The 27,950-nt window shown below is 50.5% G+C and overlaps 4 protein-coding genes across 4 annotated transcripts; all 4 read left to right on the forward strand.

Annotated features, from left to right (window-relative positions):
- Positions 1 to 16,133: 16,133 nt before the first annotated feature.
- On the forward strand, positions 16,134 to 18,320 carry LOC129340026 (mucin-2-like; the record flags this gene model as incomplete). The annotated part of the gene is made up of 2 exons (XM_054994570.1): positions 16,134 to 17,083; positions 17,132 to 18,320. Coding segments are annotated over 2 exons (2,139 nt in total), but the record flags the coding sequence as incomplete, so codon positions are not given.
- A 45-nt stretch (positions 18,321 to 18,365) lies between these two features.
- Positions 18,366 to 19,244, forward strand: LOC129340027 (uncharacterized; the record flags this gene model as incomplete). The annotated part of the gene is made up of 3 exons (XM_054994571.1): positions 18,366 to 18,484; positions 18,602 to 18,874; positions 19,052 to 19,244. Coding segments are annotated over 3 exons (585 nt in total), but the record flags the coding sequence as incomplete, so codon positions are not given.
- A 495-nt stretch (positions 19,245 to 19,739) lies between these two features.
- LOC129340028 (mucin-2-like) lies at positions 19,740 to 23,116 on the forward strand. Its single transcript, XM_054994572.1, has 3 exons — positions 19,740 to 20,492; positions 20,802 to 22,658; positions 23,084 to 23,116. Exons 1-3 carry the CDS (start codon positions 19,824 to 19,826, stop codon positions 23,114 to 23,116), a joined length of 2,559 nt encoding a protein of 852 aa, XP_054850547.1. The 5' UTR covers positions 19,740 to 19,823.
- A 1,087-nt stretch (positions 23,117 to 24,203) lies between these two features.
- Positions 24,204 to 27,337, forward strand: LOC129340030 (mucin-2-like). The gene is made up of 3 exons (XM_054994573.1): positions 24,204 to 24,207; positions 25,117 to 26,665; positions 27,334 to 27,337. The coding sequence occupies exons 1-3, from the start codon at positions 24,204 to 24,206 to the stop codon at positions 27,335 to 27,337; spliced, it is 1,557 nt and encodes a 518-aa protein (XP_054850548.1).
- The last annotated feature ends 613 nt before the right edge of the window (positions 27,338 to 27,950 follow it).

A 27,950-nucleotide genomic window follows, 5' to 3' on the forward strand; every position in this document is an offset into this window, starting at 1 on the left:
TTGCATATGGATTGGTGCTTGATGTGCTAATCTTCTCTGCAGGGCTATTGTCGGGTGTGGAGTGTTTTGTTGGCCTGGTGTTTTTCAGAACCGGAGCCCATGCTCTGTTCATTCTTAAGGTTTCTTCTTTCCTGTTGAAGTTTTGCTTATGCTTGTGAATTTCAATGGCTTCCCTGTGCAGTCTGACAAAGTAGTTGGAAGTGTTGTCCAGTATTTTGGTGTCCTGGAATAAGATACTGTGCCCTGTTTGAGTTAGGCTATGTTCAGCCACAGCTGATTTTTCAGGCTGTCCAAGTCTGCAGTGTCTTTCATGTTCTTTTATTCTTGTCTGGATGCTACGCTTTGTGGTCCCGATGTAAACTTGTCCACAGCTGCAGGGTATACGGCAGGCAGATATTCAATAAAAAGGGGTTTTTATTTAAAATACTACAGAGCAATTGCACACAAAACACTCAACACACACACACAGCTAACTAGAAAAAAACACGGAGGAAAGTTGGAGAGTTGGATTTATAGTTACCAGGGCCATTTCCAGATGGCTTACCTGCCTCCGGAACTTTGCGCCATCTTGCGCGTTGCGCGACATCGCGCAAAACTCGTGCGAGAAAACACGATATTTCGCGTTTTCCCCGCAAGATGGCGCAACATTCCGGAGGCAGGTAAGCCATCTGGAAACGGCCCTAGTCCAGAAGATTGGGGGTGTCCAAGGGAGAGCAGCTTCAGTGACCAGCACTTCAGGGCAAGAGGGAGAAGGGCTCAGACATGCCACCTGAGGGCGTGTGGAACGGCCAGAGCACACACACACACAGTGAGCACATGGCAGGACAGTCAGATATACTGTGAAACATGCCCTGAGGCAGGACTGAGAATCTCCGCCCTAAGACAGTGCCTTAATGGTTCTTCCCAGGGTGGGACAAAGGACTGGGAAACTGTCTCCAGGCTGAGACAATAAGGCTGGCGAACTGTCTCCAAGGTGGGACAATGAACTGGGAAGGTTTGATTAGGTCTTCCTGGGAGGAAACTATAGGTGTAAAAAGATTATTGGATGACCCACGATGGCTGGATGGGTGAGGCTATAATAGGAAAGTGGGCAAAGGGTAGCATTGGCAGGGTGTGTGAATGGATTCATTCAAGTACTTCTGAAGACCTCCCTTGTTCTGTGGTTATGCACAAACTCCGGGGTGTGGGGTTAAGTTAGTCTTACTTCTCTTCTCACATTCCAGTACTTTCCCATCTCCTGCCTGGCCAGGCAGCTTGTCTGTGGTTTAAATACATGAGCAGAGGGGCTTATGATACTGCTGTGATCATAAGCCTTAATATCACGAGGGCAAGTATGACCTCTTACACTTATTCTGAGCTTGCCAATAACCTCAAGTTCAGCAATCTCATTGTATAGTTTGCCCTTGAAGCTTCTTTATTTGAGGACACTGACTTTTGTGAGTTGTGGTTTTTAATGTCAGATATATGTCCACTTATTGTTTTGTGAAGGGACTGGCCTTTTTGTCCCATGTAGAGCGTGTTGGCACTTGATGGCGTATTTAATATTGGAAGATGAGCAAGTGAATGACCTGAGATGGTACCTCTGGTGCTGTTGGGCCCAGTGATTGTATTGTGGGAGTGAATCTGGAAGCAGACTACGGGGACAGTGTTTGAGTATCTCAGATGAAAAGCTTCTTGTCCCTCCAGATCACAAGAGAAGAATTTTAAAGAGGCTATACTGGCTTTGAAAAACTGCTGACACATGAAGGGCAATCCACAACAACTACACACAAGTCAAGCATCATTAAGATTTAAAGGCTTTGTCTTCAAACAAGATCTTCAGAGATTTCCACGGCACTTTTCTTGCACCTTAAAACGTTGCCGTGTTGCACTGAGTATTGCTGCCTGTGTCTCCCTTGTGTTTGGGGGCTTCATTTTATGTTTGGTTCAATTTTGAACCTCTATTCATCACTGATATATTAAATTTTGTTATATTTGGTATATTGTTGTTACATTGTTTGCCCTTGTATTATATTGGTAGGTTTACACACATGAAGGGCGGCATATGCTATCTACCCCGTATGGCATTTTGAATGTGGTCCATTCCAGGGCTAATCTGGCCTTTGAATGAAAATGAAACAATGACAGGTGCTTCCTGAGGAGGTTCAGAGTATATCTTCTTGCTCAGTTCATAATTTTCAGTCTTACTATATAAGGAGACAGGTCAAGATGGGCAGCTGTGTGAGTCTGTCTGTAGCAGTAGAAAAGAGCAAGAGTCCAGTAGCGCCTATAAGACTAACAAAATTTGTGGTAGGGTATGAGCTTTCGTGAGTCACAGCTCACTTCTTCAGATACAGCTAGGATGGCTCTATCTTCTAGCTGTATCTGAAGAAGTGAGCTGTGACTCACGAAAGCTCATATCCTACCACAAATTTTGTTAGTCTTATAGGCGCTACTGGACTCTTGCTCTTTTCTACTCCTATATAAGGAGAATGTCATGAAGATGATTTGTCAGTAGCATTTAACTCCCCCCCTCCCCAACAGTGGAAATGTATTAATTAGGTTGTGGTCAGTGCTGGTTTTGTAAGAGTCCTAGTGCAGATCACATTCATACGTGTTTAGAAATGCCCACCCCCATAAAGCGGGTTCTTGGTTTGGATCAACCTCTTAGACCAGACTATTAAATGACCTTCCAGTTGCTTTAAAGAATCTTCAGGCAATTCTCTTAGATATTATGATGGCAGCATGTTTGTTCTTTTCTAGATTTTGAAGGCAGGAAACATTTCCAAATTTATAGTTATGGCTGGAGAAGACAAAACATTTGTACTTGATGATAAACTAACTTTATTACAAAGAGGCAGAACTGTAAAATCTTGAAAAATCACAGTCTCCTCCAATTAAACATACAGATAGAATTTTGGGCAAGTTTGAAGTCTATGTTCTTTACTATGTAGAATTAAAAATAAAAATGGGGATGGGGAGCTTGACCATGTCCTCTGTAATACGCTACCAGGGAGGTTAGAAACATTGGGACATGGGATTTAAAGTTTCCAGACAAGCAACGGTTGGTCTTGTACAAACAGATCAGGAGAAATAAGAGTACCCAAATCACCTTTATCCTTCTGATTTTGACAGGTGACTTCAGAGATGAGTCCAGAGGGGAAAATGGGCTTCATAACCTTAAAAAAGAGAATCTGGATACATGGGAATACGTGGAAGGAGGTGACCTGAGGCCATATGTCTATGGAGAAGATAAGGTGGATCGCAAAAACATGACAAAAAAAGAAAACTCCTCCAGTACTACTAATGCAGACACCACCATCTCCAATCTTATGAATGAAGTCCTCAAAACCTGCACTAATACATCTGCAGGCCCCACCACTTCCTTGACTACGTCTGCAGTCTCCAGCACCTCCATGACAATGACTGAAGTCCCCACCAACTCTATGACTACATCTGCAGTACTCACCACCTCCACGGTTCCGAGTGATGTCCCCAACACAACCCCGATACCGTCTGCAGTCCCCACCACTTCCACAAGTACATCTACAGTCCCCACCACTTCCACGACTACGTCTGCAGTCCCTACCACTTCCACGAATACCTCTACAGTCCTCACCACTTCCACGATGACGTCTGCAGTCCCCACCACTTCCACGAATACATCTGCAGACCCCACCACTTCCTTGGCTACGTCTGCAGTCTCCAGCACCTCCACGACAATGACTGAAGTCCCCACCAACTCTATGACTACATTTGCAGTACCCACCACCTCCACGGTTCCGAGTGATGTCCCCACCACAACCCCGATAACGTCTGCAGTCCCCACCACTTCCACAAGTACATCTACAGTCCCCACCACTTCCACGACGACGTCTGCCGTCCCCACCACTTCCACGAATACCTCTACAGTCCTCACCACTTCCACGACGACGTCTGCAGTCCCCACCACTTCCAAGACAATGACTGAAGTCCCCACCAAATCTATGACTACATCTGCAGTACCCACCACCTCCATGGTTCCGAGAGATATCTCCAACACAACCCCGATAACGTCTGCAGTCCCCACCACTTCCACGAGTACATCTACAGTCCCCACCACTTCCACGACTACGTATTCAGTACCCACCACCTCCACGGTTCCGAGTGATGTCCCCACCACAACCCTGATAACGTCTGCAGTCCCCACCACTTTGACGATTACTTCTGCAATCCCCACCAATTCCACAACTATGTCAGCAGTCCCCACCACTTCCATGAGTACATCTACAGTCCCCACCACTTCCACGAGTACATCTACAGTCCCCACCACTTCCACGAGTACATCTACAGTCCCCACCACTTCCACGACTACATTTGCAGTCCCCATCATTTCCACGAGAACATCTACAGTCCCCACCACTTCCACGACTACGTCTGCAGTACCCACCACATCCACGGTTCCGAATGATGTCCCCACCAAAACCCCAGTAACGTCTGCAATCCCCACCACTTCCATGACTACGTCTGCAGTCCCTACCACTTCCACGAGTACATCTACAGTCCCCAGCACTTCCACGACTACGTCTGCAGTCCCCACCACTTCCACGAGTACATCTACACTCCTCACCAATTCCATGACGACGTCTGCAGACCCCACCACTTCTGGGAATACATCTACAGTACCCACCACTTCCACGATGACGTCTGCAGTCCCCACCACTTCCACGAATACCTCTACAGTCCTCACCACTTCCACGACGACGTCTGCAGTCCCCACCACTTCCGGGAATACATCTACAGTACCCACCACTTCCACAACGACGTCTGCAGTCGCCAGCACCTCCACGACAATGACTGAAGTCCCCACCAACTCTGTGATTACATTCGCAGTACTCACCAGCACCACGGTTCCGAGTGATGTCCCCACCACAACCCCGATAACGTCTGCAGTCCCCACCACTTCCACAAGTACATCTACAGTCCCCACCACTTCCACGACTACGTCTGCCGTCCCCACCACTTCCATGAATACCTCTACAGTCCTCACCACTTCCACGACTACGTCTGAAGTCCCCACCACTTCCAGGACAATGACTGAAGTCCCCACCAACTCTATGACTACATCTGCAGTACCCACCACCTCCACGGTAACGAGTGATGTCCCCACCACAACCCCGATAACGTCTGCAGTCCCCACCACTTCCACGAGTACATCCACAGTCCCCACCACTTCCACGACTACGTCTGCAGTACCCACCACCTCCAAGGTTCCGACTGATGTCCCCACCACAACCTCGATAACGTCTGCAGTCCCCACCACTTCCACGATTACTTCTGCAATCCCCACCACTTCCACGACTACGTCTGCAGTCCCCACCACTTCCACGAGTACATCTACAGTCCCCACCACTTCCACGAGTACATCTAGAGTCCCCACCACTTCCACGACTACGTCTGCAGTCCCCAACACTTCCACGAGTACATCTACAATCCCCACCACTTCCACGACTACATCTGCAGTCCCCACCACTTCCATGGCAACTTCTCCAGTTTCCATCATTTCCACGACTATTTCTGCAGTCCCCTCCACTTCCACGACTATGTATGCATTCTCCACCACTTCCAGGACTATGTCTGCAGTCCCCATCAGTTCCACGAGTACATCTACAGTCCCCACCACTTCCACAACTACGTCAGCAGTCCCCACCACTTCCACAACTACGTCTGCAGTCCCCACCACTTCCACGGCAACTTCTCCAGTTTCCATCATTTCCACGACTATTTCTGCAGTCCCCACCACTTCTGCGACTACGTCTGCAGTCTCCACAACTTCCATGAGTACGTCTGTAATCCCCACCACTTTCACGACTATGTCTGCAGTCCCCACCATTTCCACAAGTACATCTACAGTCCCCACCACTTCTACGACTACGTCTGCAATCCCCACCACTTCGACGACTACGTCTGCTGTCCCCACCACTTCCACGACCACTTCTGCAGTCCCCACCACATCTACAACATCTGCAGTCCCCACGACTTCCACAACTACTTCTCCATTTCCCATAATCTCAAAGACTGCTTCTGCAGTCCCCAGTACTTCCACGAGTACATCTACAATCCCCACCACTTCCACGACTACTTCTGCAATCCCCACCACTTGCACAACTACGTCTGCTGTCCCCACCACTTCTACGACTAAATCTGCATTCCCCAACACTTCCATGATTACTTCTCCAGTCCCCATCATCTCCACGAGTACGTCTGCTGTCCCCACCATTTCAACGGCTACTTCTCCCGTTTCCATCTTCTCCACGACTAATTCTACACGCCCCACCACTTCTACGACAATGTCTACATTCTCCACAACTTCCAGGACTACATCTGCAGTCCCCACCACTTCCACGAATACATCTACAGTCCCCACCACTTCCACGACTACTTCTGCAGTCCCCACCACTTACAAAACTACTTCTGCATTTTCCATCATCTCTATGACTACTTCTGCAATCCCCACCACATCTACGAAGACATCTGCAGTCCCCACCACTTCCAGAACTACTTCTCCAGTTCCCATAATCTCCCTGACTACTTCTGCAGTCCCCACCACTTCCAGAACTACTTCTCCAGTTCCCATAATCTCCCTGACTACTTCTGCAGTCCCCACCACTTCCACGACTACTTCTCCAGTTCCCGTTATCTCCTTGACTACTTCTGCAGTCCCCACTAGATCCACGAGTACATATACAATCCTCACCACTTCCACGACTACTTCTGCAATCCCCACCACTTCCACAACTACGTCTGCTGTCCCCACCACTTGTACGACTAAATCTGCAGTCCCCATCACTTCCATGAGTATTTCTCCAGTCCCCACCACTTCCACGAATACGTCAGCAGTCCCCACCACTTCTACTACGATGTCTGCAGTCCCTACCACTTCCACGACTACTTCTCCAGTTTCCATCATCTCCACAACTACGTCTGCAGTCCCCACCACTTCCACGACTACTTCTCCAGTTCCCATCATCTCAACGACTACTTCTGCAGTCCCCACCACTTCCACGTCTACTTCTCCAGTTCCCATCATCTCCACAACTACATCTGCAGTCCGCACCACTTCCATGACTACGTTTGCATTCCCCACAACTTCCACGACTACTTTGCCAGTTCCCATCATCTCTACGACTACTTCTAGAGTCCGCACGACCTCCCCGACTACGTCTCCAGTCCCCACCACTTCCACGTCTTCTTCTCCAGTTCCCATCATCTCCACAACTACATCTGCAGTCCGCACCACTTCCATGACTACATCTGCAGTCCCCACAACTTCCACGATTACTTTTGCAATCCCTACCACTTTCACGACTACGTCTGCAGTTGCCATCACATCCAGAACTACGTCTGCAGTCCCCACCACTTCCACGGCTACTTCTCCAGTTTCCATCATCTCCACGATTACTTCTGCACTCCCCACCACTTCCACGACTACGTCTGTAGGTCCCACCACTTCCACGATAATGTCTACATTCTCCACCACTTCCACGAGTACATCTACATTCCCCACCATATCCTCGACCAATTCTTCAGTCCCTACCACTTCCGCAATTACGTCTGCTATCTCCACCACTTCCACGACTACTTCGCCAGTTCCCATCATATCCATGACTACGTCTGCTGTCCCCAGCACATCCATGACTAATACTCCAATGCCCATCCTCTCTCCGACTAGTTCTACATTCCGCACGACCTCCCTGATGACGTCTCCAGACCCCACCACTTCCACGTCTACTTCTCCAGTTCCCATAATCTCCACAACTACATCTGCAGTCCGCACCACTTCCATGACTACGTTTGCAGTCCCCACAACTTCCACGATTACTTCAGCAATCCTCACCACTTCCGCGACTACTTCTGCAGTCCCCACCACTTCAACCGCTACTCCTCCAGTTTCCATCATCTCAACGACGACATCTGCAGTTACCACCACTTCTACGACGACATCTGCAGTCCCCAACACTTCCACGAGTACATCTACAGAACCCACGACTTCCACAACTACTTCAACAGTCCCCACCACTTCCACAACTACGTCTGCTGTCCCCACCACTTCCACGACTAAATTTGCAGTCCCTACCACTTCCATGACTACTTCTCCAGTTCCCATCATCTCCACGACTACTTTTGCCGTCCCCACCACTTCCACGACTACTTCTGCTGTCACCACCACTTCTACGACGATGTCTGCAGTCCCTACCACTTCCACGACTACTTCTCCAGTTCCCGTCATCTCCTTGACTACTTCTGCAGTCCCCACTAGATCCACAAGTACATATACAATCCTCACCACTTCCACGACTACTTCTGCAATCCCCACCACTTCCACAACTACGTCTGCTGTCCCCACCACTTCTACGACTAAATCTGCAGTCCCCATCACTTCCATGAGTATTTCTCCAGTCCCCACCACTTCCACGAATACGTCTGCAGTCCCCACCACTTCTACTACGATGTCTGCAGTCCCTACCACTTCCACGACTACTTCTCCAGTTTCCATCATCTCCACAACTACGTCTGCAGTCCCCACCACTTCCACGACTACTTCTCCAGTTCCCATCATCTCCACAACTACTTCTGCATTCCCTACCACTTCCACGACTACTTCTGCAGTTCCCACCACTTCCATGAGTACATCTACAGTCCCCACGACTTCCACGACTACGTCTGCAGTCCGCACCACTTCCACGATTACTTCAGCAATCCTCACCACTTCCGCGACTACTTCTGCAGTCCCCACCACTTCAACCGCTACTTCTCCAGTTTCCATTATCTCAACGACGACATCTGCAGTCCCAACCACTTCTAGGACGACATCTGCAGTCCCCAACACTTCCACAAGTACATCTACAGAACCCACCACTTCCACAACTACTTCAACAGTCCCCACCACTTTCACAATTACATCTGCTGTCCCCACCACTTCCACGACTAAATTTGCAGTCCCTACCACTTCCATGATTACTTCTCCAGTTCCCATCATCTCCATGACTACTTTTGCAGTCCCCACCACTTCCACGACTACTTCTGCAGGCCCCACCACTTCCACAACTACGTCTGCTGTCCCCACCACTTACACGACTAAATCTGTAGTCCCCACCACTTCCACGATTACTTCTGTCGTCCCCACAACTTCCATGACTACGTCGCCAGGTCCCATCATCTTCACGACTACGTCTGCAGTCCTCACTACTTCCACGACTACTTCTGCAGTCCCCACCACTACTATGACTACCTCTGCAGAACCCACCATTTCTACGACGACGTCTGAAGTCCCCACCACTTCCACGACTACTTCTCCAGTTCCCAACATCTCAACTACTACTTCTGTAACCCCCGCCACTTCCACGACTACGTCTGCCGTTCCCATCACATCTAGGACTACATCTACAGTCCCCACCACTTCCATGGTTACTTCTCCAGTTTCCATCATCTCCACGACTACTTCTGCACTCCCCACCACTTCCACGACTACGTCTCCAGTCTCCACCACTTCTACGACAAAGTCTACATTCTCCTCCACAGCCACGACTATATCTACAGTCCCCACTACTTCCACAACTACTTCTCCCGTTCCAATCATCTCCACATCTGCTTCTACAGTCCCTACCACTTCCAAGAGTACATCTACAGTCTCCAACACTTGTACGACTACTTCTGCAGTCCCCAACAGTTCCACGAATTCTGTGGTCCGCACCACTTCCATGACTACTTCTGCAGTCCCCACTACTTCCACGACTACTTCTGAAGTTCCGATCATGTCCACAACTACTTCTGCAGGCGGTACCACTTCCAGGACTACGTCTGCTGTTTTCACCATTTCCACGACTACGTCTGCAGTCCCCACGACTTCCACGAGTACATCTATAGTTCCCACCACTTCCACGACTACTTCAACAGTCCCCACCACTTTGACAAATACGTCTGCTGTCCCCACCACTTCCACGACTAAATCTGCAGTCCCCACCACTTCCATGACTACTTCATCAGTTCCCATCATCTCCACAACTACGTCTGCTGTCCCCACTACTTCCACGACTACTTCTCCAGTTCCCATCATCTCCACGAGTACATCTACAGTCCCCACCACTTCCACGACTACTTCTCCAGTTCCCATCATCTCAATGACTATTTCTGCAGTCCCCATCATTTCCACGACTACTTTGGCAGTTCCCATAATCTCTACGACTACTTCTGCAGTCCCCACTACTTCCATGACTACTTCTCCAGGTCCCATCATCTCCACAAGTACTTCTGCAGTCCCTACCACTTCCACGACTACGTCTGCTGTTCCCACCACTTCCACGAGTACTGCTCCAGTTCCCATCATCTCAACGACTACTTCTGCAGTCCCCAGAACTTCCACGACTACTTCTCCAGTTTCCATCATCTCCACAACTATGTCTACAGTTCCCACCACTTCCACAGCTACTTCTCCAGTTCCCATCATCTCCACCAGTACATCTACAGTCCGCACCACTTCCACAACTACCTCTACAGTCCCCACCACTTCCACAACTACGTCTGCGGTCCCCACCCCTTCCAAGACTACTTCCCCCGTTCCGATCATCTCGACAAGAACTTCTGCAATCGCTACCACTTCCACGACTACGTCTGCTGTTCCCACCACTTCCACAACTACTGCTCCAGTTCCAATCATCTCAACGACTACTTCTGCAGTCCCCAGCACTTCCACGACTACTTCACCAGCTCCTATCATCTCCACAACTACTTCTGCAGTCCTCACCACTTCCACGACCACTTCTGCAATTCCCATCATCTCTACGACTACTTCTGCAGTCCCCTCTACTTTCACGACTACTTCTACAGTCCCCTCTACTTCCACGAATACTTCTCCCATTCTGATCATCTCTACAACTACTTCTGCAGGCCCTACCACTTCTACGACTACGTCTGCTGTTTCCACCACTTCCACGAGTACATCTACAGTCCCCACCACTTCCACGACTACTTCAACAGTCCCCACCACTTTCACAAATACGTCTACTGTCCCCACTACCTCGACGACTAAATCTGCAGTCCCCACCACTTCAATGACTACTTCTCCAATTTCCATCATCTCCACAACTACGTCTGCTGTCCCCACCACTTCCACGACTACTTCTACAGTCCCCACTATTTCCACGACTACTTCTCCAGTTCCCATCATCGCCACGAGTACATCTACAGTCCCCACCACTTCCACAGCTACGTCTACTGTCCCCACCACCTCGACGACTAAATCTGCAAACCCCACCACTTCCTCGACTACTTCTCCAGTTCCCATCATCTCCATGAGTACATCTACAGTCCCCACCACTTCCACAACTACTTCTCCGGTTCCCATCATCTCCATGAGTATATCTACAATCCCCACCACTTCCACAACTACGTCTGCGGTCCCCAACACTTCCACGACTACTTCCCCCATTCCGATCATCTCGACAACTACTTCTACAGTCCCTATAACTTCCACGACTACGTCCGCTGTTCCCACCGCCTCCACGACTATTGCTCCAGTTCCCATCATCTCATCGACTACTTCTACAGTCCCCAGCAATTCCACGACTACTTCTCCAGTTTCCATCATCTCCACAACTACGTCTGCAGTCCCCACCACTTCCACGACTACTTCTCCAGTTCCCATCATCTCAACGACTACTTCTGCAGTCCCCACCACTTCCACGACTACTTCTGCAGTTCCCATCATCTCTACGACTCGGTCTGCAGTCCCGTCCACTTCCACGACTACTTCTGCAGTTCCCATCATCTCATCGACTACTTCTACAGTCCCCAGCAATTCCACGACTACTTCTCCAGTTCCCATCATCTCAGTGACTACTTCTGCAGTCCCCAGCACTTCCACGAATACTTCTCCAGTTTTCATTATCTCCACAACTACGTCTGCAGTCCCCACCACTTCCATGACTACTTCTCCAGTTCCCATCATCTCCACGAGTACATCTACAGTCCCCACCTCTTGTACAACTACCTCTATAGTCCTCAGAACTTCCACAACTACGTATGCGGTCCCCACCACTTCTACGACTACTTCCCCCGTTCCGACCATCTCGACAACTATTTCTACAGTCCCTACCACTTCCAGGACTACGTCTGCTGTTCCCACCACTTCCACAACTACTGCAACAGTTCCCATCATCTCAACGACTACTTCTGCAGTCCCCACCACTTCCGCGACTACTTCAACAGTTCCCATCTTCTCTACAACTAATTCTGCAGTCTCCTCCACTTCCACGACTACTTCTGCAGTCCCCACTACTTCCACGACCAGTTCTCCCATTCCGTTCATCTCCACAACTACTTCTGCAGTCCCTACCATTTCCACGACTACATCTGCTGTTTCCACCACTTCCACGACTACTTCTGCAGTCCCCACCACTTCCACGAGTACATCTACAGTCCCCACCACTTCCTCGACTACTTCAACAGTCCCCACCACTTTCACAACTAGGTCTGCTGTCCCCACCACTTCCGTGACTACTTCTCCAGGTCCCATCATCTCCACAACTACATCTGCTGTCCCCACCACTTTCACGACTACTTCCCCCGTTCCGATCATCTCGACAACTACTTCTACAGGCCCTATAACTTCCACGACTACGTCCGCTGTTCCCACCTCCTCCACGACTATTGCTCCAGTTCCCATCATCTCAACGACTACCTCTACAGTCCCCAGCAATTCCACGACTACTTCTCCAGTTTCCATCATCTCCACAACTACGTCTGCAGTCCCCACCACTTCCACGACTACTTCTGCAGTCCCCACCACTTCCACGGCTACTTCTGCAGTTCCCATCATGTCTACGACTCCGTCTGCAGTCCCGTCCACTTCCATGACTACTTCTGCAGTCCCTACCACTTCTACAACTACGTCTGCTATTTCCACCACTTCCACGACTACTTCTGCAGTCCCCACCACTTCCAGGAGTACATCTACAATCACCACCTCTTCTACGACTACTTCATCAGTCCCCACCACTTTCACAACTAGGTCTGCTGTCCCCACCACTTCCACGACTACTTTTGCAGTCCCCACCACTTTCACGAGTACATCTACAGAACCCACCACTTCCACAACTACTTCAACAGTCCCCACCACTTTCACAACTACGTCTGCTGTCCCCACCACTTCCACGACTAAATCTGCAGTCCCATCGACTTCCACGACTACTTCTGCAGTCCCCACCACTTACACGAGTACATCTACAATCCCCACCACTTCCACGACTACTTCTCCAGTTCCCATCATCTCAACGACTACTTCTGCAGTCCCCACCAATTCCACGACTACTTCTGCAGTTCCCATCATCTCTACGACTCCGTCTGCAGTCCCGTCCACTTCCACGACTACTTCTGCAGTCCCTACCACTTCTACAACTACGTCTGCTGTTTCCACCACTTCGATGACTACTTCTGCAGTCCCCACCACTTCCAGGAGTACATCTACAATCCCCACCACTTCCACGACTACTTCAACAGTCCCCACCACTTTCACAACTAGGTCTGCTGTCCCCACCACTTCCATGACTACTTCTCCAGGTCCCATCATCTCCACAACTACATCTGCTGTCCCCACCACTTCCACGTCTACTTCTCCAGTTCCCATCATCGCCACGAGTACATCTACAGTCCCCATGACTTCCACGACTACCTCTACAGTCCCCACCACTTCAACGAATATGTCCGCTGTTCCCACCACTTCCACGACTACTTTTGCAGTCCCCACCACTTTCACGAGTACATCTACAGAACCCACCACTTCCACAACTACTTCAACAGTCCCCACCACTTTCACAACTACGTCTGCTGTCCCCACCACTTCCACGACTAAATCTGCAGTCCCTACCACTTCCACGACTACGTCTGCTGTTCCCACCACTTCCACGACTACTTCTCCAGTTCCCATCATCTCAGCGACTACTTCTGCAGTCCCCACCACTTCCACGACTACTTCTGCAGTTCCCATCATCTCCACGAGTACATCTACAGTCCCTACCACTTGCACAACTACCTCTACAGTCCCCACCACTTCCACAACTACGTCTGCAGTCCCCACCACTTCCGCAACTACTTCCCCCATTTCGACCATCTCGACAACTACTTCTGCAGTCCCTACCTCTTCCATGACTACGTCAGCTGTTTCCACCACTTCCACGACTACTTCTCCAGTTCCCATCATCTCCATGAGTACATCTTCAGTCCCCACCACTTCCACAACTACGTCTGCTGACTCCACCACCTCGACGACTAAATCTGCAGTCCCCAACACTTCAATGACTACTTCTCCAATTCCCATCATCTCCACAACTACGTCGGCTGTCCCCACCACTTCCCCGACTACTTCTCCAGTTCCCATCATCTCCACAACTACGTCTGCTGTCCCCACCACATCGATAACTACGTCTGTGGTCCCCAACACTTCCACGAGTACATCTACAGAACCCACCACTTCCACAATTACTTCAACAGTCCCCACCACTTTCACAACTACGTCTGCTGTCCCCACCACTTCCACGACTAAATCTGCAGTCCCTACCACTTCCACAACGACGTCTGCTGTTCCCACCACTTCCACGACTACTTCTCCAGTTCCCATCATCTCAGCGACTACTTCTGCAGTCCCCACCACTTCCACGACTACTTCTGCAGTTCCCATCATCTCTACGACTCCTTCTGAAGTCCCGTCCACTTCCACAACTACTTCTGCAGTCCCTACCACTTCAGCGACTACGTCTGCTGTTCCCACCACTTCCACAACTACTTCTGCAGTCCCCACCACTTCCACGAGTACATCTACAGAACCCACCACTTCCACTACTTCAACAGTCCCCACCACTTTCACAACTGCGTCTGCTGTCCCCACCACTTCCACGACTAAATCTGCAGTCCCTACCACTTCCACGACTATGTCTGCTGTTCCCACCACTTCCACGAGTACTGCTCCAGTTCCCATCATCTCAACAACTACTTCTGCAGTCCCCAGCACTTCCACGACTACTTCTCCAGTTTCCATCATCTCCACGAGTACATCTACAGTCCCCACCACTTGCACAACTACCTCTACAGTCCCCACCACTTCCACAACTACGTCTGCAGTCCCCACCACTTCCTCGACTACTTCCCCCATTTCGACCATCTCGACAACTACTTCTGCAGTCCCTACCTCTTCCATGACTACGTCAGCTGTTTCCACCACTTCCACGACTACTTCTCCAGTTCCCACCATCTCTATGAGTACATCTACAGTCCCCACCACTTCCACAACTATGTCTGCTGACTCCACCACCTCGACGACTAAATCTGCAGTCCCCAACACTTCAATGATTACTTCTCCAATTCCCATCATCTCCACAACTACGTCTGCTGTCCCCACCACTTCCACAACTACTTCTCCGGATCCCATCATCTCCATGAGTACATCTACAGTCCCCACCACTTCCACAACTACGTCTGCTGTCTCCACCACCTCGACGACTAAATCTGCAGTCCCCAACACTTCAATGACTACTTCTCCAATTCCCATCATCTCCACAACTACGTCTGCTGTCCCCACCACTTCCACAACTACTTCTCCGGTTCCCATCATCTCCATGAGTACATCTACAGTCCCCACCACTTCCACAACTACGTCTGCGGTCCCCAACACTTCCACGACTACTTCCCCCATTCTGATCATCTCGACAACTACTTCTGCAGTCCCTACAACTTCCACGACTACGTCTGCTGTTCCCACCACCTCCACGACTATTGCTCCAGTTAGCATCATCTCAACGACTACTTCTGCAGTCCCTAGCACTTCCAAGACTACTTCTCCAATTCCCATCATCTCCACAACTACGTCTGCTGTCCCCACCATTTCCTCGACTACTTCTCCAGTTCCCATCATCTCCACAACTACGTCTGCTGTCCCCACCACTTCCATGACTACTTCTCTAGTTTCCATCATCTCAACGACTACTTCTGCAGTCCCCACCACTTCCACGACTACTTCTGCAGTTCCCATCATCTCTACGACTCCTTCTGAAGTCCCGGCCACTTCCACAACTACTTCTGCAGTCCCTACCACTTCAGCGACTACGTCTACTGTTCCCACCACTTCCACAACTACTTCTGCAGTCCCCACCACTTCCACGACTACTTCCCCCGTTCTGATCATCTCGACAACTACTTCTGCAGTTCCTACAACTTCCACGGCTACGTCTGCTGTTCCCACCACCTCCACGACTATTGCTCCAGTTACCATCATCTCAACGACTACTTCTGCAGTCCCTAGCACTTCCAAGACTACTTCTCCAATTCCCATCATCTCCACAACTACGTCTGCTGTCCCCACCACTTCCACGACTACTTCTCCAGTTCCCATCATCTCCACAACTACGTCTACTGTCCCCACCACATCGACAACTACGTCTGCGGTCCCCAACACTTCCACGAGTACATCTACAGAACCCACCACTTCCACAACTACTTCAACAGTCCCCACCAGTTTCACAACTACGTCTGCTGTCCCCACCACTTCCACGACTAAATCTGCAGTCCCTACCACTTCCACGACTACGTCTGCTGTTCCCACCACTTCCACGACTACTTCTCCAGTTCCCATCATCTCAGCGACTACTTCTGCAGTCCCCACCACTTCCACGACTACTTCTGCAGTTCCCATCATCTCTACGACTCCTTCTGAAGTCCCGTCCACTTCCACAACTACTTCTGCAGTCCCTACCACTTCAGCGACTACGTCTGCTGTTCCCACCACTTCCACAACTACTTCTGCAGTCCCCACCACTTCCACGAGTACATCGACAGAACCCACCACTTCCACAACTACTTCAACAGTCCCCACCACTTTCACAACTACGTCTGCTGTCCCCACCACTTCCACGACTAAATCTGCAGTCCCTACCACTTCCACGACTATGTCTGCTGTTCCCACCACTTCCACGAGTACTGCTCCAGTTCCCATCATCTCAACAACTACTTCTGCAGTCCCCAGCACTTCCACGACTACTTCTCCAGTTTCCATCATCTCCACAACTACGTCTGCAGTCCCTACTACTTCAACGACTACGTGTGCTGTTCCCACCACTTCCACGACTACTTCTCCAGTTCCCATCATCTCCACGAGTACATCTACAGTCCCCACCACTTGCACAACTACCTCTACAGTCCCCACCACTTCCACAACTACGTCTGCAGTCCCCACCACTTCCTTGACTACTTCCCCCGTTTCGACCATCTCGACAACTACTTCTGCAGTCCCTACCTCTTCCACGACTACGTCAGCTGTTTCCACCACTTCCACGACTACTTCTCCAGTTCCCATCATCTCAATGAGTACATCTACAGTCCCCACCACTTCCACAACTACGTCTGCTGTCTCCACCACCTCGACGACTAAATCTGCAGTCCCCAACACTTCAATGACTACTTCTCCAATTCCCATCATCTCCACAACTACGTCTGCTGTCCCCACCATTTCCACAACTACTTCTCCGGTTCCCATCATCTCCATGAGTACATCTACAGTCCCCACCACTTCCACAACTACGTCTGCTGTCTCCATCACCTCGACGACTAAATCTGCAGTCCCCAACACTTCAATGACTACTTCTCCAATTCCCATCATCTCCACAACTACGTCTGCGGTCCCCAACACTTCCACGACTACTTCCCCCATTCTGATCATCTCGACAACTACTTCTGCAGTCCCTACAACTTCCACGACTACGTCTGCTGTTCCCACCACCTCCACGACTATTGCTCCAGTTACCATCATCTCAACGACTACTTCTGCAGTCCCTAGCACTTCCAAGACTACTTCTCCAATTCCCATCATCTCCACAACTACGTCTGCTGTCCCCACCACTTCCCCGACTACTTCTCCAGTTCCCATCATCTCCACAACTACGTCTGCTGTCCCCACCACATCGACAACTACGTCTGCGGTCCCCAACACTTCCACGAGTACATCTACAGAACCCACCACTTCCACAACTACTTCAACAGTCCCCACCACTTTCACAACTACGTCTGCTGTTCCCACCACTTCCACGACTAAATCTGCAGTCCCTACCACTTCCACGACTACGTCTGCTGTTCCCACCACTTCCACGACTACTTCTCCAGTTCCCATCATCTCAGCGACTACTTCTGCAGTCCCCACCACTTCCACGACTACTCCTGCAGTTCCCATCATCTCTACGACTCCTTCTGAAGTCCCGTCCACTTCCACAACTACTTCTGCAGTCCCTACCACTTCAGCGACTACGTCTGCTGTTCCCACCACTTCCACAACTTCTTCTGCAGTCCCCACCACTTCCACGAGTACATCTACAGAACCCACCACTTCCACAACTACTTCAACAGTCCCCAACACTTTCACAACTACGTCTGCTGTCCCCACCACTTCCACGACTAAATCTGCAGTCCCTACCACTTCCACGACTATGTCTGCTGTTCCCACCACTTCCACGAGTACTGCTCCAGTTCCCATCATCTCAACAACTACTTCTGCAGTCCCCAGCACTTCCACGACTACTTCTCCAGTTTCCATCATCTCCACGAGTACATCTACAGTCCCCACCACTTGCACAACTACCTCTACAGTCCCCACCACTTCCACAACTACGTCTGCAGTCCCCACCACTTCCGCAACTACTTCCCCCATTTCGACCATCTCGACAACTACTTCTGCAGTCCCTACCTCTTCCATGACTACGTCAGCTGTTTCCACCACTTCCACGACTACTTCTCCAGTTCCCATCATCTCCATGAGTACATCTTCAGTCCCCACCACTTCCACAACTACGTCTGCTGACTCCACCACCTCGACGACTAAATCTGCAGTCCCCAACACTTCAATGACTACTTCTCCAATTCCCATCATCTCCACAACTACGTCTGCTGTCCCCACCACTTCCACGACTACTTCTCCAGTTCCCATCATCTCAGCGACTACTTCTGCAGTCCCCACCACTTCCACGACTACTTCTGCAGTTCCCATCATCTCTACGACTCTTTCTGAAGTCCCGTCCACTTCCACAACTACTTCTGCAGTCCCTACCACTTCAGCGACTACGTCTGCTGTTCCCACCACTTCCACAACTACTTCTGCAGTCCCCACCACTTCCACGAGTACATCTACAGAACCCACCACTTCCACTACTTCAACAGTCCCCACCACATTCACAACTGCGTCTGCTATCCCCACCACTTCCACGACTAAATCTGCAGTCCCTACCACTTCCACGACTATGTCTGCTGTTCCCACCACTTCCACGAGTACTGCTCCAGTTCCCATCATCTCAACAACTACTTCTGCAGTCCCCAGCACTTCCACGACTACTTCTCCAGTTTCCATCATCTCCACGAGTACATCTACAGTCCCCACCACTTGCACAACTACCTCTACAGTCCCCACCACTTCCACAACTACTTCTGCAGTCCCTACCTCTTCCATGACTACGTCAGCTGTTTCCACCACTTCCACGACTACTTCTCCAGTTCCCATCATCTCTATGAGTACATCTACAGTCCCCACCACTTCCACAACTACGTCTGCTGACTCCACCACCTCGACGACTAAATCTGCAGTCCCCAACACTTCAATGACTACTTCTCCAATTCCCATCATCTCCACAACTACGTCTGCTGTCCCCACCACTTCCACAACTACTTCTCCGGATCCCATCATCTCCATGAGTACATCTACAGTCCCCACCACTTCCACAACTACGTCTGCTGTCTCCACCACCTCGACGACTAAATCTGCAGTCCCCAACACTTCAATGACTACTTCTCCAATTCCCATCATCTCCACAACTACGTCTGCTGTCCCCACCACTTCCACAACTACTTCTCCGGTTCCCATCATCTCCATGAGTACATCTACAGTCCCTACCACTTCCACAACTACGTCTGCGGTCCCCAACACTTCCACGACTACTTCCCCCATTCTGATCATCTCGACAACTACTTCTGCAGTCCCTACAACTTCCACGACTACGTCTGCTGTTCCCACCACCTCCACGACTATTGCTCCAGTTAGCATCATCTCAACGACTACTTCTGCAGTCCCTAGCACTTCCAAGACTACTTCTCCAATTCCCATCATCTCCACAACTACGTCTGCTGTCCCCACCATTTCCTCGACTACTTCTCCAGTTCCCATCATCTCCACAACTACGTCTGCTGTCCCCACCACTTCCACGACTACTTCTCTAGTTTCCATCATCTCAACGACTACTTCTGCAGTCCCCACCACTTCCACGACTACTTCTGCAGTTCCCATCATCTCTACGACTCCTTCTGAAGTCCCGTCCACTTACACGACTACTTCTGCAGTCCCTACCACTTCAGAGACTACGTCTGCTATTCCCACCACTTCCACAACTACTTCTGCAGTCCCCACCACTTCCACGAGTACATCTACAGAACCCACCACTTCCACAACTACTTCAACAGTCCCCACCACTTTCACAACTACGTCTGCTGTCCCCACCACTTCCACGACTAAATCTGCAGTCCCTACCACTTCCACGACTATAACTGCTGTTCCCACCACTTCCACGAGTACTGCTCCAGTTCCCATCATCTCAACAACTACTTCTGCAGTCCCCAGCACTTCCACGACTACTTCTCCAGTTTCCATCATCTCCACAACTACGTTTGCTGTCCCCACCATTTCCTCGACTACTTCTCCAGTTCCCATCATCTCCACAAGTACGTCTGCTGTCCCCACCACTTCCACGACTACTTCTCCAGTTCCCATCATCTCCACAACTACGTCAGCTGTCACCACCACATCGACAACTACGTCTGCGGTCCCCAACACTTCCACGAGTACATCTACAGAACCCACCACTTCCACAACTACTTCAACAGTCCCCACCACTTTCATAACTACGTCTGCTGTCCCCACCACTTCCACGACTAAATCTGCAGTCCCTACCACTTCCACGACTACGTCTGCTGTTTCCACCGCTTCCGCGACTACTTCTCCAGTTCCCATCATCTCAGCGACTACTTCTGCAGTCCCCACCACTTCCACGACTACTTCTCCAGTTCCCATCATCTCCACAACTACGTCTGCTGTCCGCAGCACATCGACAACTACGTCTGCGGTCCCCAACACTTCCACGAGTACATCTACAGAACCCACCACTTCCACAACTACTTCAACAGTCCCCACCACTTTCATAACTACGTCTGCTGTCCCCACCACTTCCACGACTAAATCTGCAGTCCCTACCACTTCCACGACTACGTCTGCTGTTCCCACCACTTCCACAACTACTTCTCCAGTTCCCATCATCTCAGCGACTACTTCTGGAGTCCCCACCACTTCCACGACTACTTCTGCAGTTCCCATCATCTCTACGACTCCTTCTGAAGTCCCGTCCACTTCCACAACTACTTCTGCAGTCCCTACCACTTCAGCGACTACGTCTGCTGTTCCCACCACTTCCACAACTACTTCTGCAGTCCCCACCACTTCCACGACTACTTCCCCCGTTCTGATCATCTCGACAACTACTTCTGCAGTTCCTACAACTTCCACGGCTACGTCTGCTGTTCCCACCACCTCCACGACTATTGCTCCAGTTACCATCATCTCAACGACTACTTCTGCAGTCCCTAGCACTTCCAAGACTACTTCTCCAATTCCCATCATCTCCACAACTACGTCTGCTGTCCCCACCACTTCCCCGACTACTTCTCCAGTTCCGATCATCTCCACAACTACGTCTGCTGTCCCCACCACATCGACAACTACGTCTGCGGTCCCCAACACTTCCACGAGTACATCTACAGAACCCACCACTTCCACAAGTACTTCAACAGTCCCCACCAGTTTCACAACTACGTCTGCTGTCCCCACCACTTCCACGACTAAATCTGCAGTCCCTACCACTTCCACGACTACGTCTGCTGTTCCCACCACTTCCACGACTACTTCTCCAGTTCCCATCATCTCAGCGACTACTTCTACAGTCCCCACCACTTCCACGACTACTTCTGCAGTTCCCATCATCTCTACGACTCCTTCTGAAGTCCCGTCCACTTCCACAACTACTTCTGCAGTCCCTACCACTTCAGCGACTACGTCTGCTGTTCCCACCACTTCCACAACTACTTCTGCAGTCCCCACCACTTCCACGAGTACATCGACTGAACCCACCACTTCCACAACTACTTCAACAGTCCCCACCACTTTCACAACTACGTCTGCTGTCCCCACCACTTCCACGACAAAATCTGCAGTCCCTACCACTTCCACGACTATGTCTGCTGTTCCCACCACTTCCACGAGTACTGCTCCAGTTCCCATCATCTCAACAACTACTTCTGCAGTCCCCAGCACTTCCACGACTACTTCTCCAGTTTCCATCATCTCCACAACTACGTCTGCAGTCCCTACCACTTCAACGACTACGTGTGCTGTTCCCACCACTTCCACGACTACTTCTCCAGTTCCCATCATCTCCACGAGTACATCTACAGTCCCCACCACTTGCACAACTACCTCTACAGTCCCCACCACTTCCACAACTACGTCTGCAGTCCCCACCACTTCCTTGACTACTTCCCCCGTTTCGACCATCTCGACAACTACTTCTGCAGTCCCTACCTCTTCCACGACTACGTCAGCTGTTTCCACCACTTCCACGACTACTTCTCCAGTTCCCATCATCTCCATGAGTACATCTACAGTCCCCACCACTTCCACAACTACGTCTGCTGTCTCCACCACCTCGACGACTAAATCTGCAGTCCCCAACACTTCAATGACTACTTCTCCAATTCCCATCATCTCCACAACTACGTCTGCTGTCCCCACCATTACCAAAACTACTTCTCCGGTTCCCATCATCTCCATGAGTAGATCTACAATCCCCACCACTTCCACAACTACGTCTGCGGTCCCCAACACTTCCACGACTACTTCCCCCATTCTGATCATCTCGACAACTACTTCTGCAGTACCTACAAATTCCACGACTACGTCTGCTGTTCCCACCACCTCCACGACTATTGCTCCAGTTAGCATCATCTCAACGACTACTTCTGCAGTCCCTAGCACTTCCAAGACTACTTCTACAATTCCCATCATCTCCACAACTACGTCTGCTGTCCCGACCATTTCCTCGACTACTTCTCCAGTTCCCATCATCTCCAAAACTACGTCTGCTGTCCCCACCACTTCCATGACTACTTCTCCAGTTCCCATCATCTCAACGACTACTTCTGCAGTCCCCACCACTTCCACGACTACTTCTGCAGGTCCCATCATCTCTACGACTCCTTCTGAAGTCCCATCCACTTCCACGACTACTTCTGCAGTCCCTACCACTTCAGCGACTACGTCTGCTGTTCTCACCACTTCCACAACTACTTCTGCACTCCCCACCACTTCCACGAGTACATCTACAGAACCCACCACTTCCACAACTACTTCAACAGTCCCCACCACTTTCACAACTACGTCTGCTGTCCCCACCACTTCCACGACTAAAACTGCAGTCCCTACCACATCCACGACTATGTCTGCTGTTCCCACCACTTCCACGAGTACTGCTCCAGTTCCCATCATCTCAACAACTACTTCTGCAGTCCCCAGCACTTCCACAACTACTTCTCCAGTTTCCATCATCTCCACAACTACGTCTGCAGTCCCTACCACTTCAACGACTACGTCTGCTGTTCCCACCACTTCCACGACTACTTCTCCAGTTCCCATCATCTCCACGAGTACATCTACAGTCCCCACCACTTGCACAACTACCTCTAGAGTCCCCATCACTTCCACAACTACGTCTGCAGTCCCCACCACTTCTTCTACTACTTCCCCCATTTCGACCATCTCGACAACTACTTCTGCAGTCCCTACCTCTTCCATAACTACGTCAGCTGTTTCCACTACTTCCACGACTACTTCTCCAGTTCCCATCATCTCCATGAGTACATCTACAGTCCCCACCACTTGCACAACTACCTCTACAGTCCCCATCACTTCCACAACTACGTCTGCTGACTCTACCACCTCGACGACTAGATCTGCAGTCCCCAACACTTCAATGACTACTTCTCCAATTCCCATCATCTCCACAACTACGTCTGCTGTCCCCACCACTTCCACAACTACTTCTCCGGTTCCCATCATCTCCATGAGTACATCTACAGTCCCCACGACTTCCACAATTACGTCTGCTGTCTCCACCACCTCGACGACGAAATCTGCAGTCCCCAACACTTCAATGACTACTTCTCCAATTCCCATCATCTCCACAACTACGTCTGCTGTCCCCACCACTTCCACAACTACTTCTCCGGTTCCCATCATCTCCATGAGTACATCTACAATCCCCACCACTTCCACAACTACGTCTGCGGTCCCCAACACTTCCACGACTACTTCCCCCATTTTGATCATCTCGACAACTACTTCTGCAGTCCCTACAACTTCCACGACTACGTCTGCTGTTCCCACCACTTCCACGACTACTTCTCCAGTTCCCATCATCTCAGCGACTACTTCTGCAGTCCCCACCACTTCCACGACTACTTCTGCAGTTCCCATCATCTCTACGACTCCTTCTGAAGTCCTGTCCACTTCCACAACTACTTCTGCAGTCCCTACCACTTCAGCGACTACGTCTGCTGTTCCCACCACTTCCACAACTACTTCTGCAGTCCCCACCTCTTCCACGAGTACATCTACAGAACCCACCACTTCCACTACTTCAACAGTCCCCACCACTTTCACAACTACGTCTGCTCTCCCCACCACTTCCACGACTAAATCTGCAGTCCCTACCACTTCCACGACTATGTCTGCTGTTCCCACCACTTCCACGAGTACTGCTCCAGTTCCCATCATCTCAACAACTACTTCTGCAGTCCCCAGCACTTCCACGACTACTTCTCCAGTTTCCACCATCTCCACGAGTACATCTACAGTCCCCACCACTTGCACAACTACCTCTAGAGTCCCCATCACTTCCACAACTACGTCTGCAGTCCCCACCACTTCTTCTACTACTTCCCCCATTTCGACCATCTCGACAACTACTTCTGCAGTCCCTACCTCTTCCATAACTACGTCAGCTGTTTTCACCACTTCCACGACTACTTCTCCAGTTCCCATCATCTCCATGAGTACAACTACAGTCCCCACCACTTCCACAACTACGTCTGCTGACTCCACCACCTCGACAACTAAATCTGCAGTCCCCAACACTTCAATGACTACTTCTCCAATTCCCATCATCTCCACAACTACGTCTGCTGTCCCCACCACTTCCACAACTACTTCTCCGGTTCCCATCATCTCCATGAGTACATCTACAGTCCCCACCACTTCCACAACTACGTCTGCTGTCTCCACCACCTCGACGACTAAATCTGCAGTCCCCAACACTTCAATGACTACTTCTCCAATTCCCATCATCTCCACAACTACGTCTGCTGTCCCCACCACTTCCACAACTACTTCTCCGGTTCCCATCATCTCCATGAGTACATCTACAATCCCCACCACTTCCACAACTACGTCTGCGGTCCCCAACACTTCCACGACTACTTCCCCCATTCTGATCATCTCGACAACTACTTCTGCAGTCCCTACAACTTCCACGACTACGTCTGCTGTTCCCACCACCTCCACGACTATTGCTCCAGTTAGCATCATCTCAACGACTACTTCTGCAGTCCCTAGCACTTCTAAGACTACTTCTCCAATTCCCATCATCTCCACAACTACGTCTGCTGTCCCCACCATTTCCTCGACTACTTCTCCAGTTCCCATCATCTCCACAACTACGTCTGCTGCCCCCACCACATCGACAACTACGTCTGTGGTCCCCAACACTTCCACGAGTACATCTACAGAACCCACCACTTCCACAACTACTTCAACAGTCCCCACCACTTTCACAACTACGTCTGCTGTCCCCACCACTTCCACGAGTACATCTACAGAACCCACCACTTCCACAACTACTTCAACAGTCCCCACCACTTTCACAACTACGTCTGCTGTCCCCACCACTTCCACGACTAAATCTGCAGTCCCTACAACTTCCACGACTACGTCTGCTGTTCCCACCACTTCCACGACTACTTCTCCAGTTCCCATCATCTCAGCGACTACTTCTGCAGTCCCCACCACTTCCATGACTACTTCTGCAGTTCCCATCATCTCTACGACTCCTTCTGAAGTCCTGTCCACTTCCACAACTACTTCTGCAGTCCCTACCACTTCAGCGACTACGTCTGCTGTTCCCACCACTTCCACAACTACTTCTGCAGTCCCCACCTCTTCCACGAGTACATCTACAGAACCCACCACTTCCACTACTTCAACAGTCCCCACCACTTTCACAACTACGTCTGCTCTCCCCACCACTTCCACGACTAAATCTGCAGTCCCTACCACTTCCACGACTATGTCTGCTGTTCCCACCACTTCCACGAGTACTGCTCCAGTTCCCATCATCTCAACAACTACTTCTGCAGTCCCCAGCACTTCCACGACTACTTCTCCAGTTTCCACCATCTCCACGAGTACATCTACAGTCCCCACCACTTGCACAACTACCTCTAGAGTCCCCATCACTTCCACAACTACGTCTGCAGTCCCCACCACTTCTTCTACTACTTCCCCCATTTCGACCATCTCGACAACTACTTCTGCAGTCCCTACCTCTTCCATAACTACGTCAGCTGTTTTCACCACTTCCACGACTACTTCTCCAGTTCCCATCATCTCCATGAGTACAACTACAGTCCCCACCACTTCCACAACTACGTCTGCTGACTCCACCACCTCGACAACTAAATCTGCAGTCCCCAACACTTCAATGACTACTTCTCCAATTCCCATCATCTCCACAACTACGTCTGCTGTCCCCACCACTTCCACAACTACTTCTCCGGTTCCCATCATCTCCATGAGTACATCTACAGTCCCCACCACTTCCACAACTACGTCTGCTGTCTCCACCACCTCGACGACTAAATCTGCAGTCCCCAACACTTCAATGACTACTTCTCCAATTCCCATCATCTCCACAACTACGTCTGCTGTCCCCACCACTTCCACAACTACTTCTCCGGTTCCCATCATCTCCATGAGTACATCTACAATCCCCACCACTTCCACAACTACGTCTGCGGTCCCCAACACTTCCACGACTACTTCCCCCATTCTGATCATCTCGACAACTACTTCTGCAGTCCCTACAACTTCCACGACTACGTCTGCTGTTCCCACCACCTCCACGACTATTGCTCCAGTTAGCATCATCTCAACGACTACTTCTGCAGTCCCTAGCACTTCTAAGACTACTTCTCCAATTCCCATCATCTCCACAACTACGTCTGCTGTCCCCACCATTTCCTCGACTACTTCTCCAGTTCCCATCATCTCCACAACTACGTCTGCTGCCCCCACCACATCGACAACTACGTCTGTGGTCCCCAACACTTCCACGAGTACATCTACAGAACCCACCACTTCCACAACTACTTCAACAGTCCCCACCACTTTCACAACTACGTCTGCTGTCCCCACCACTTCCACGAGTACATCTACAGAACCCACCACTTCCACAACTACTTCAACAGTCCCCACCACTTTCACAACTACGTCTGCTGTCCCCACCACTTCCACGACTAAATCTGCAGTCCCTACCAGTTCCACGACTACGTCTGCTGTTCCCACCACTTCCACGACTACTTCTGCAGTTCCCATCATCTCAGCGACTACTTCTGCAGTCCCCACCACTTCCACGACTACTTCTGCAGTTCCCATCATCTCTACGACTCCTTCTGAAGTCCTGTCCACTTCCACAACTACTTCTGCAGTCCCTACCACTTCAGCGACTACGTCTGCTGTTCCCACCACTTCCACA

Source organism: Eublepharis macularius, chromosome 12 (assembly GCF_028583425.1).
Source record: "Eublepharis macularius isolate TG4126 chromosome 12, MPM_Emac_v1.0, whole genome shotgun sequence".
Taxonomy (NCBI): Eukaryota; Metazoa; Chordata; class Lepidosauria; order Squamata; family Eublepharidae; genus Eublepharis; species Eublepharis macularius.

Excerpts from the sequence above, each read along its gene's own strand:
- LOC129340028 (XM_054994572.1), top strand. The coding sequence starts at position 19,824 with ATGACTACTTCTCCAATTCCCATCATCTCCACAACTACGTCTGCTGTC. Across the intron at positions 20,493-20,801 it reads CCACCACTTCCACAACTACT|CCCATCATCTCCACAACTAC; the intron begins TCAACAGTCCCC and ends ACTTCTCCAGTT. Across the intron at positions 22,659-23,083 it reads TCTCGACAACTACTTCTGCA|CATCATCTCAACGACTACTT; the intron begins GTCCCTACCTCT and ends TGCTCCAGTTAG.